Source organism: Nansenia antarctica (assembly GCF_963989245.1).
Source record: "Nansenia antarctica genome assembly, chromosome: 14".
Taxonomy (NCBI): Eukaryota; Metazoa; Chordata; class Actinopteri; order Argentiniformes; family Microstomatidae; genus Nansenia; species Nansenia antarctica.
The window spans coordinates 10999290-11012139 of NC_137684.1; the positions used below are offsets into that span (position 1 = coordinate 10999290).

The 12850-nt window shown below is 44.5% G+C and overlaps 1 protein-coding gene across 3 annotated transcripts in view; it reads left to right on the forward strand.

Moving 5' to 3' along the window:
- Window positions 1–842: 842 nt before the first annotated feature.
- The window catches only part of LOC308170555 (casein kinase I-like), a gene marked incomplete at both ends in the record, with an annotated part of 28086 nt that continues 16078 nt past the window's right edge, over window positions 843–12850 (forward strand). For all 3 annotated transcript variants that reach the window (XM_080545353.1, XM_080545355.1, XM_080545354.1), the window contains 3 exons: window positions 843–1023; window positions 12149–12189; window positions 12641–12710. In XM_080545353.1, coding sequence (XP_080401479.1) covers window positions 843–1023; window positions 12149–12189; window positions 12641–12710 — 292 coding nt within the window. The remainder of the gene's footprint in view (window positions 1024–12148; window positions 12190–12640; window positions 12711–12850) is intronic.

Consider the following 12850-nt stretch of genomic DNA (forward strand, 5'->3'; position numbering starts at 1 on the left):
TTGGACATGCGCATATAGCGCATACTCACTCTCGGCCATTAATTACCAACATACCGTGCATCCTTAATGAAGCATGTAATGAAGATTACAATCTCTGTAAGAGAACTGGAGCGGCAGTAAGGCTCCCAGAAAAATAGGCCTGAGAGGTGCCTCCAGTTGTTCTGTGGCATAGATTACTTTTTCTCGCGATGACTGATGGATAGATGATTCATTTACTTAGACAAATGTTGCTTTGGACAAAAGTCGCTTTGGATAAAGGCGTCTGCTAAATGCCCAAAAATATTAATGTAAAATGTGACGTTGTGTAGCCACGGCCTAGATTTCAACCGCACCATGATCCCACAAGATTTTACTATGTTCTGTCATTGGGCACCATACTAAACGCCAAGAAAATATCATTTTGACATTGAAAATGTGATTCATTCAAATGTGTGATGGTGTGCCTACATTGAGCAGGTATTGAGTAGTTATTGGGTTGTGTTTGTCAGTACTTTTTTCATCTTCAACAGTGTGAAGAATTAGGCTATATTCTACAGGATAGGCTGATCTTATCAGTCAATATCACCAGCACGATTTTTATCGAAGCATTAAATCCGGCTAACAGAAACCCTAATTATTCAACCCTAATTATATAATAATTATATCTCCTTTTCCTCTTTTGTCCAGGTTTCCTGTGAGAGCTTCTGCTCCCCATCTCAGATGTGGAGGTTGCAGTGACAGGGCGGGGCAGAGGCAGGTGCCCTGGCCCCTCTACCCAGACGAAGAGCAGCCGTCAACCCCTACCAGGGTGCATACCAACCCCTTCCCCTGGGCCTCCGGTCCTTCAGGGGGCGCCCTGAGCCATGGAGAACCCACGGGAGAAGGAGGGAGAGCGGCCAGCACGCAGCAGTAAGACGGGTCAGGGGCGCAGTGGACACTCCCGTCCCTCTGGCTCCTCAGGCTCCTCTGGAGTGCTCATGGTGGGGCCCAATTTCCGTGTCGGCAAGAAGATCGGTTGTGGTAACTTTGGAGAGCTGAAGCTAGGTAATAATGTCACCTGTGTGCTTGTCCTCTTTCAACATTTGGATTTAGTTGTGTTAAGTATGGCAAAGGCTCATTCTTTTCTTTGTTTTTTGTTTCTTTAAAAACAGTAAAATGAAGGTTTGAGGTTCAACGATTTAAAGGGGCAATCTAGGATGTATAACAAAGGGTACTCCCTGCCACGTTATTTTGTAAACAGCTATGGGATGGTACTGGAGAAATGTAACCACGCTCAAATACATAGACAGAGCTATGGATACAAGGACTGACCATCCATGATTTTTACCCATGTTTTGAAGCTCTACAGTGTTTGTTTACAGTTACATTATAAACAAAAGAGTATAACTAATATATGTTTGGGTACTGATGGGGTAAAAGAACTAAGCTAAGTGTTTCCCACAGGATTTTGTGAGACTGTGGGGGGTGGGCCACTTAGTGCGAGCAGCGCTGGAAAATGTGCCCAAAGAAAACCTGCAAAAATACTTTGGGTTTGTTTTGAGACTATGGCGGGACACATTAGACTATGGCGGTCCACCACAGTCTCGTCTATGCAGTGGCGGGCGGTGCATTTCATACCTAGGCCTTCAGTGATGTCCTACCTGAATTATTCCACCTCTTAATACCATCATTATGACACGCCATGGCTCTAGAAACTATACATTTAGACAGAAACGCAGTATAACCGGGCGTTGCCATTGTTATTATAGCGGCACCTAGTCTGGGTGTATTCAATTCATTGCATGAAAACGAAAGCATCAGTTATTTCCCGAACTTTGCGGTCTGTCGATCTCGATAGGAGAACCGTATCGAGGTTCCATTTAAGGCCGGTTATCTTCCTCGTGTTCATACGGTCACGGGGGTGTGTCGTTTTCCATGGTAGCAGCCCGGGAAGTGGTTAAAAGATCGCATTGAAGCCCCACTTACTCACACAGCTGAGCCAGTGCACCGCACCACCACACACTCTATCTACGAACCCCAGGGTCGCTCCGTATGTCTACATCTCTTGCAGAAAACATTAAATGCTTTGTACTCACCAAAACAACTGATTATTTGAACACAAAATCCATCCTCCTTTCTTTCCTCAAGAAGACTTCAATGACTCTGTTGTACAGTTGATCAGTTCCACCAATAAGTCCTTTTACATGGATAGCGTCGCTAACGTCGGGGTTCGGCTTGTAGAACAACAGCTTCCATCTACACAAATTAGCGAGATCAAGTTTCAGTGTGTTAGCTCCGCCTCCCAATAGTTTGTATCCAATCAAAAGACGTGCAGGTGCTGATCAGGTGCTCCGCCATCCAGAAGGCCCCTTCGTCGGATTTGCTTGGATTTGCTCGCCAACTCGAGATCTGACCACGGCACGCCACAGCTCTTTTCTCACTCACTTTAAATTACAATCTGTACTCGCGCCACTGTTGAATCTGCAGGCGGGCAGATTTCTTGGTACCCTGGCAACACATTATGGCTGAATTTTATTGGATAAAAGCTAAAGGCCAGCCCTCCAAATGTCTGGAAGCAGCGCAACCAAGAGGAAAGCTATGAAATGAAGAGAATAGACTACGGGAATAATTTAATACATATTTGTAGAAAAAAAATATAAAAATTAAATGTATATTCTGATGATGTTTAGGCCAGCAGAGAAGGCCTTGCTGGCCCTGACGGCACACCACTGCGTCTATGTATGGGAAATACTGATACTCAAAGATTCATTCTTCAAAAATGTGCATCATTTTGCATCAGCTAAATAACTAGGCCTCTAATCTCCTTTATCTCTCGCAACCAACCGCCATGACCATCATTTCCTACCTTCATGTATTGTCTTGCAGTTGCCTTCATGCATTTATTTATGTCACTGCAAACCTTTTTGTATGTTTGCAACATTAGTCATTCGATGTTTTGGGGAATATAGCTTGCAGAATTTAGTAATGTGACACTAGTTAAAGTGCGGCTGGGGCGGCTGTGGCTCAGGAGGTAGAGCCGGCGTCTAATGATCGCAAGGTCGGCAGATCGCCGGTCGAACCCCGGGTGGCCACATGTCGAGGTGTCCGTGGGCAAGACACTGATCCCCAAATTGCTCCCAATGAGCGGCTTGCACCTTGCATGGCAGCTTGCCGGCATTGGTGTGTCAATGTGTGTGCGAATGGGTGAATGAGATATATGAAGTTTAATAGTTTAACGTTGTAAGTTGTGTAGTAAGTGATAGTGTTGTAACTGTCTATTTTAAAAGACAAAGCCTGGCACTCTAGTGAAACCAGTAGCCCCAGTAGCCCCCCTGAGACAAGTAGGTGCTAATCTGCAAGTAGGAGGAGCCTCTGTCCTGTATATCTGGAAGACACCAGGGGACATTTGCCTCATACATGCGACTAGGGAGAACACCTGTCAGTCGTTGGCATTAGTGGTCGTTAGTGGGAGGGGCTACAAGCCTGCAAGTTGGTAGCAATTACTGAGTCTCCATAATATCTGGCCTGTCTGAGAGCGACACTGACACTAAGGCCCTGTCCAGACCTATACGTTTTTTTGACAAACGTGGACTTTTCTATTCGTTTTGGGGGGTTCGTCCAGACGCAAACGAGTTTTTGCCCTCTGAAAACGAAGATGTTTAAAAACGCCTGCCAGAGTGAAGATCCTTAAAAAACGCTGTATATTTTTTGACGTCTGGACGAGATAGACGTTTGTTTTGTATTCGTCACGTCATCATGCGCGTAGATGATGCGCAGTGCAGCTGTTTTCTGTAACCCGCATGCGCTAACCCAGCCAACAACAACAACAACAATGGCGCCTTACAGGGTTGTTGCGTTCGTGCTGCAGAAGCTGTTGAGCTTGATTGGGCTTTTACAGCAAAATGTACTGTTGCTCCTCTACTACCACAGACAGCAACAAATGGACAAATGGAAATAAATAAATGCCTGTATGCAAAGGACACCCTGTGCTCGTAATTCTTAACCGGGGGAGCTACACACACCATGACCTCCCAGCACACACACACACCTCACTCCTGACTTCACATTAGAACCTCCTACTGCACATAGTGCCAGACCTACACTAGACAGATGCACTGTCAATCAGTACATCACTTCACTACATTACAATACAATACAACACTACACAACATTACACTGCAACGCTACATTACACCAGTACTACACTACAACACTATGACACTTACTAGGACAGTTGCATAGGAGAAAGACACTTAAGAGAACATTAGATTAGTCTTTTCTGTAAGTGAAGATATTATACAGAAGTCCTGTTCTGTGTTTATGTAAATTGTTCATTGCTATTCTTTTTTGGGGGCTTTTGCCATTACTTACTAGGAGAGGTGCATAAGAGAAAGACAATGTAGAGAGCCACAGTAGATTATTACACACTCTTATTTCTGTAAGTGAAGACATTTTTGTTTATTATTTGCGACATAATAATTACGACATACAATTCAAAGGTACAATAAAGAATGTTTATTTTGTTTTTTCACTGGGTAATGTTGCAGTGCATACAAAATATTGTAAGAAAATAAATAACATGTCATCTTGACGGATTTACAAACATAGGAGCTGTCCAACAAAAAGTTTCAAACACTGCGAAAATGGCAAGACTCCCAGTCAATGGTTGCATATGTTTTTTGTACTTTGTACTCAATAGTTAAACTCAACAATACTTCTACTTCACTGTCTGTCCAAATGAACGACTCCTTTGCTCCCCGAGGCGGCATGTTGTTTACGATTGGAATTTTGTATTTCGCGGATGTAACGCGGAAGAACCACTTTAGCTTTTCCTGGCGTCTGATTGGCCAGCGGAGCTATGGGGTTAAAATTATATCGCCGACTACTGGTGTGGAATGCTCAATGACAGCGTTTATATTGCGTTCATACGTATGCATCTGGATGCAGATATTGTATAAACGTGCTCGTCTGGAAGGTGATATTTTTATATACAAAAAACGTTTATCAAAAAAACGTATTGGTGTGGACATAGCCTAAGACTCGTGACAACAAGACAAGGGAGTCTATCTGTGGGAGTCAAGACTCGTGACAACAAGACAAGGGAGTCTATCTGTGGGAGTCCATCGAGGAAGGCCTGAGAGGAAGCCGGAAGCCAGGGTACTAAGTACCTTCTCTTCCAGTTGTTTGTAGTGTTGCTGCTGTCTTCTCAAGTCACTCCGGTCTACTGAGTGCGCTTAGCTACTCCTAGTTCTGTTGGTTCCTTAGCCCTCTTCCCCTCTACATACTTTTGCCACAATGTGCTTTCTCCCTATCCCTGTTCTTCTGACACTCAGGAGGACACCTAGATGCTACATCCCCCCTCGCAAACCTTCCAATCTCATCTACCCACATCTTTCTACTGACCATGACTTTATCGCCGCAGGCGGTCTCTGGAATTGCCAGTCGGCGGTCCGGAAAGCTGACGCTATCTCAGCCTATGCATCTCTTATGGCCCTCAATTTCCTTGCTCTCACTGAAACCTGGATCACACCAGAAAACACAGCTACACCGCCAGCCCTCTCTGCCGCCTACTCCTTTTCTCATTCCCCTAGACCCTCTGGTCGAGGGGGAGGCACAGGACTCCTCATCTCTCCCAAGTGGTCACACACTGTCCTTCCCCTGGCACACTTGTCTACATCCTCCTTTGAATTTCATGCTGCTTTTGTCTCTTCCCCGGTCAAACTCCACATTGTTGTCATCTATCGCCCCCCAGGCCAACTCGGTGACTTCCTAGGCGAGATGGATGGCCTTCTCAGCTCTTTCCCTGATGATGGCACTCCGCTCGTACTACTAGGTGACTTCAATTTCCAATCTGAGAAGCTTCTCTCATCTGGAGTACTTGACCTTCTCCTCTCCTTCGGCCTTACCCTGTCCCCCTCTCCTCCGACTCATAAGGCAGGCAATCAGCTCGACCTTGTCTTCACCAGATCTTCCCACACCTCCAACCTTACCGTTACCCCTCTTCCAGTTTCTGATCACCACTTTATATCCTTCTCCCTTCCCCTCAAAACTTCCTCTTCCCTCTCAGCCTCTAACCACTTAAGACCCTCTCGTCGTAACCTACGTACCCTGTCCCCCAGCGCCCTCTCTTCTTCTGTCCTAGCCTCCCTACCCTCTGTCGAATCCTTCTCCCTTCTATCCACTGATGCGGCATCCTCAACCCTCCTGTCCGCTCTCACCTCATCCTTCGACACCCTCTGTCCACTAACCTTGAAGCCAGCTCGATCCTCTCCTCGAGCTCCCTGGCTCTCTGAAACGCTACATGCTTGTAGACTAGAGCTCAGAGCAGCTGAGAGGAAATGGAGAAAAACTGGCCTTTCTGATGACCTTAACCTCTATCACTCTCTCCTTGCCAACTACGCCTCCTCGGCATCAGCTGCTAAAACATCCTACTATCATTCAAAAATGCATTCTTCTGCCTCTAATCCTAGAAAACTGTTCTCCACTTTCTCTTCACTCCTTAATCCACCTCCTCCCCCTCCTCCTTCCTCCCTGTCCGCCGATGACTTTGTCACCTACTTTGAAAAAAAGGTGGACGACATCAGCAGCACCTTTCTCCCCCCACCGCTCCCTCCTCCCACTAACAATGCTAACACTGTTCCCATTAACAATGCTAACACCCCTTCCAAACTCTCCCCTCGACACTCGATCTCTGGATTGTCATCTTTTTCCCCCCTCTCCCCCGATGAGATTCTCACACTTATCACATCAAAGCGGGCAACCACATGCCCTCTTGACCCCATCCCCTCCCCTCTTCTCCAATCCATTTCCGCCGACATCCTTCCTTACCTTACCACCCTAATCAACTCCTCCCTATCCACTGGATCTGTCCCAGCGGCCTTCAAAATAGCCAGAGTCAAGCCTCTCCTCAAGAAACCTACCCTTGTCCACAATTACAGACCGGTATCCCTTCTCTCCTTCCCTTCCAAAACCCTTGAACGCGCGGCATCTAAACAACTGACTGACTATCTCCGGAAGATGGATCACTTAGACCCCCATCAATCCGGCTTCAAGGCTGGGCATTCCACTGAGACTGCGCTCCTTGCTGTCACGGAAGCCCTCCACTCTGCCCAAGCTTCCTCCCTCTCCTCTGTTCTCATTCTCCTTGACCTGTCTGCTGCCTTCGACACAGTCAATCACCAGATCCTTCTCTCCATCCTCTCAGACCTGGGCATCTCTGGCACCGCACACTCCTGGTTTTCTTCCTACCTGGCGGGCCGCTCCTACCAGGTGACCTGGAGAGAATCGCTATCTTCTCCACGAACCCTCTCCACTGGAGTTCCCCAGGGTTCCGTCCTAGGGCCCCTACTCTTCTCCCTCTACACCAAGTCTCTTGGCTCGGTAATCTCTTCACATGGGCTCTCCTACCACAGCTACGCAGACGACACTCAACTCTTCCTGTCCTTCCCCCCGTCTGATGTACACGTGGCAACCCGTATCTCAGCATGTCTCGCTGACATTTCAACTTGGATGGCTGACCACCATCTCAAGCTCAATCTTAACAAGACCGAGCTCCTCTTCATCCCCGGGAAAGCCTGCCCTCTCCAAGACTTCTCCATCACAGTGGAGAACTCTACTGTAACCCCCTCCCTGACAGCCAAGAACCTTGGAGTGATCCTGGATAACCGACTATCCTGTGCGGAGAACATTGCAGCAACGGCTCGCTCCTGCAGATTCCTCCTCTACAACATCAGAAGGATACGACCATTCCTTACCAGAGAGGCAGCGCAACTCTTGACCCAGGCACTGGTCATCTCCCGCCTGGATTACTGCAATGTACTCCTGGCTGGGCTCCCCGCTTCAGCCATTAGACCTCTGCAGCTCATCCAGAATGCTGCTGCCCGGCTGGTATTCAACCTCCCCAAATACTCGCATGTCACCCCTCTCCTTCGCACCCTGCACTGGCTCCCGATAGCAGCTCGCATCAGATTCAAGACCCTGGTGCTTGCATACCAGGCAGCTAAAGGGACAGCCCCTGCCTACCTGAAGGAAATGGTAACCCCCCAAACCCCTGCCCGCTCACTCCGTTCCTCCACCTCGGCTGGCCGACTGGCCCCACCTCCTCTACACAGCAGTCGGGCTGCCCGATCACGTCTCTTCACAACACTGGCTCCCCGCTGGTGGAATGAGCTCCCCACGGCCGTCAGAACGGCAGAGTCACTACCCATCTTCCGTCGTAGACTGAAGACCCGTCTCTTCAGGTTACATCTTAACTGCTCCTCCTGAGACATCTTCTGACCCTCACCACTACGTCTCATAAAGACACCCGCTTTCCCCTCTACTGTGTCCCTAAGAACTTCTACTGCCCCCCTTGTACTGTTTCTCAGTTTCTCCAGTAAAAAAAAAAAAAGTTTTAGTAGAAGGCGATAATAGGGAGAAGGTTTTTCCTTCTATCAGTGGCCCCGGGCCCGAGCTAGAGTACTCTTCCTGCAACGAATAGTGGACTGCTGATTCACATGCTTAGTATTCAAATGTATTGATTGTAAGTCGCTTTGGAATAAGGCGTCTGCTAAATGCCAAAAATGTAAATGTAAATGAGAGGCCGTTGTAAAGAGCTTTGGAATAAGGCGCTGTATAAGTCAGTCCATAGTTAAACTTCCACATGTTTAAAGGTACTGGTAGTATGAGGGATTATCCCTGACGGGCGACAATTGCTGCCCATTATTATTATTTTGATCCATTATTCTCAATAAGTGTCTTCTTTTGACTATTAGTAATTATTTAACCTAGTTGAAGCCAGACTTTCCTAGTTCGGGAAGCCTGGGGAAATCCTTTTCACAAAGTAGCTTCAAAGGTGTGGAAACCCGTAGCCTGGGGTGGTCCAGTGGTCTAGCACCGCGGTCTACAGTGCACATATGCCCATGTTGGCACAGGTTTGAATCTGGCTCATGCCCTGCTGACATGCCCTGTCTCCCTTCTTCTCCTTACTTTCCTGTCTGTCTTCACTATATCTGTCCCAAAAAAATTAAAGATATGAGTGGGACTGCCCCACTCATAAAAAAAACACAGAAAAAAGTGTGGAAACGCCTTGCGTTAAACCAATCAAGTACATTTCTTCGGCAGAGCTCCAAAAAAGAACGGTTCAGTTTTTCTTTCAGGTTATCTTCCAATTTCTTCAATGTTGAAATGTTTCCCTGTAATGTAAAAAGTTGATGAAAGATTCTTAATCACCCAGTCATTTAAAGATAGTTCCCGATCATCACCCTCCCTGTCAGGTTTCCTATGATGCGTAGCTGGGCAAACTCTACTTATAATCTCTTCTATATATAATCTTGACTTGGTGTAAACATGAAGTTTGAGCTACAGCAAAGCTCCACTGTAAGTCTTCTGTATCTGTCTCTGGCTGCAGTCGAAACAAACCCTCTGTAAATTAGTCTAATTCCAACAAATAAATGAATCGCCCCGAGCAACCATCAACAAATCGACTGCCAAGAACTTGAGATGAACCCTGATACGCTTCTAGTGTGCATCCCAAAAGCTATGCTGTCAGAACTGACGAGCCATGTTTGCAGTGAAGTCTTGGCGTAAGATGAATTAGCCTATCCATATCACAATGAGCTCAGGACCCAGTTACTCTCTGAATTCTGTTGGCACCAGAATTAACAGATAACAGAGGTGGCTAAGATGTATTTTATATTCACTATCGATCATTTGAGAGCTGTATCCTCTCCCACAGCAACGGCATCTCATTACTAACACCTCGTGACTTAAAGGCTTAAATAAACGTGATAAAGAGTGTGAGAGCTTATTTTTTCTATGCTGTTATTGTCACCATATTTCAGGCAGGATGAAATAATGTAATTAAGTTTGTAATAATATTTTAAGCCCATAACCTGTTCCATTTTATCCAGACAGCAAAGCGACATGTACTGTTCTGCTGTAGAAAAGCTGCAGGTTTAAAGTGCCTGTATAATGTTATTAAAAATAATAAAGTACTTCAATATTCCTTTAGTATCTCTGGTTGCTGTCCACTGAAAGTAGTATACACTGTGGCTTAGCTTGGGTGAGCTGAATGAGCAAATAGGCGTAATCGAAATGTAAATAATTTGATGCCGATGAAATGAATAATTTATAGTTTTTTGATTACATTATTTTACTGCTGTATTTCAAATATTCATTATGATTAGTTCTGACTTGTGGTTTTCAAAAAACTACAGCCGCAAAATGTGTGCCCCCTATGATGTCATCATTTTCTAAGGACCTCTTCTTGAAATATCAAAAAATCTATCAGAAACTAGACTTACCAAGAACAACAGTCTGGAACATGATCAGAATCAGAATGACTTTATTCGCCAAGTAGTTTTCACATACAAGGAATTTGCTGTGGTTGTTGGTGCATACAGACAACATAATAATAATAAGAAGAAGAAGAATTAAAAAGCAAGTAGTACAAAAAACTATTACTGTATAAAATTAAATAAGATATGAATGAATATTTACAATATAGTAAATTGTGTCTATGGGGGCGGGGTAAGAGTCTGTGTCAGTGGGGTCCCGGGCCTTGTTGATGAGGCTAGGCTAGTGCGTTCACCAGTGCGTTCTTAAAAAGTAAAAACGCACTGGTGAGCTCAACAATCACAGACAGCCTGGAAGTCCCAGGAAGACTTTAAGATCAGCCTTTAAGAAAACACGCATCAGGAACACTCTCCAGTAGGGACGCACCGAACTGAAAATTCTTGGAAGAAGCATAATTTAAGGAAACATTTGCCCGAATACCGAATGCGTACCGGCAGTATTTTCACTATTTATTTTTTGGGCATAAATTAAATCAATTTAGCTTTTTATTCATGCTTTTCAAATAAAAAAAAATGGTGAAAACTTTTATTGATCACTTTTATTGAACATTCCAGGAGACATTAGGCTATACCAACAAAGCACAATAACTGGAAATAAATAAGAACAGCATTGCACTGTTTGATCAAAAAACGTCTACTCAGGGTTTTTCCTGGCACAAAATGAGGTGTTATTCGGTGCATCCCTACTCCAGGAGGTAGGCGTGAATGTGTCACAGAATACAATCCGCAGAAAACATCACCTGCCTACTACACAGGCGTCACGGCAACGTGCAAACCGTGGGTTATCCTCAAAAAGGATGGTCAGGTAACAGGTTACAATTGCGATGCTTAAAAATCCCTACAGAAGCATACAGGTCTGGAAAACGGCTCTGGACAAATATAACCATGTACCAGAGTGATTTCAAGAGGAGAGTTTGCGTGACCAGAGGGGAAAGAGATGTTATGTGTCCTCTGTGGCTCAGTTGGTAGAGCATGGCACTAACTTGTGGGTTCGATTCCCGCTGGGGCCATATATACTGAAAAATATATGCGCTCACTGTTGCTTTGTATAAAAGCGTTAGCTAAATGCCATATATATATTTTATTTAGAGACAAGTTAGCCAGTTCTAGCGGCAGCTATACATGGCCATTTTATATATAAATAAAATAAATACGTAAATAAAATGGCTAGCTTGTCAAAACTATTTTAGATATAGCTTAAAATCCAAACTGAGTATAAAGCTAAAAGAAGACAAAATGCTTCGTCCTTCCTATACTTTCCAACTGCCTGACCCTCTAATGCTGCATTCAAGTGCTGCTAGGAAATTGGAAACGTGGACATTTCCAACTTGTTTACCACAGAGTTACCCACTCTGAGCTATCTCAGAATTAGCCAATAGGGAGCTCTATATGCAACATCCTATGATAAATCTTGTTGAAGGTCCAAGTTTCCAAGGAGCACTTGAATGCACCAAAGCTTCTAAGAAAAGGTATTAGAAAAAAAAAAAGCTTGTCACTGTAGTTTTAGAAATCATAGATCCTTTGTTTTAGGAACCCAGGTGACATAATGGAGGAGGTCATTTTCTTAGGACCTTTTCACTACAGAACGTATAATCACTGTTTTCACATATGTAGACACTCAAATCGTTACCTTGGTCGGGGTTTGATGATTGTTTGTCTAGCCCGCTGATATTTGTGAAGCCTTTGCTTTAGAGAGCTGTGTTTGAAGGATTATTTGGTGGCTGTGCTTATGACACCAGACTAAAGAGCTGTTGTTGAAGTACCTCTGACTGTCAGACCATCTGAGTTAGGCTAATCTGTGTGCCACCTTGTGTCTGATAGAATCACATCTTTGCCTCTTGCTTCTACTGTTCCAGGTAAAAACCTCTACACCAATGAATATGTTGCAATAAAATTGGTAAGTAGTGCTGCATATCTCTATACTTTCCATATTGGAGCTTTTTCCTGACTTCAAATTTGAATTTATTTTATGTGTTCGATTTCTTTCTTTTTACACGCAATAATATTATAATATGACATATTATAATATTATTATGGTTGTTCTTAAGGTCCCTTACAAGAGCATTAGCTCATGAACCATTTTAATAATCAGGAGAAGAAAAAAATTGCTGAATAATGACAGATTAATATAAATGTATGAGAATCATTAAGTGGTTTAGCAACTCAGTTAATTCAGTGCTGCTCTTACTGGTAATTGCGATTTTGTAATTAATTTGATTGATAATTCTGTTTCATGAATACATTTGAATTGGTTGAATATTCACCTCAAGTGTCTCATTGTGTGTGTAGTGAAGTAAATGAAAAGACCTCCTCTGGCTGAAGTGTTCCTTTGTGTCTTCCTCCTCCAGGAACCAATAAAGTCACGGGCGCCACAGCTGCATCTGGAGTACCGCTTTTACAAAACGTTAGGCAGCACAGGTAAACCCTCCACTATGATACCCCTCCCTTCCCCCCTCTCTCCCCCTGTCTTTCCTCTTCATATCTTTCACTCACACATTGTCTTTCTGTCTCTCTATATCATCTCTTACCATCTCTCTCCATCTCTCCCTTCTCTCTCT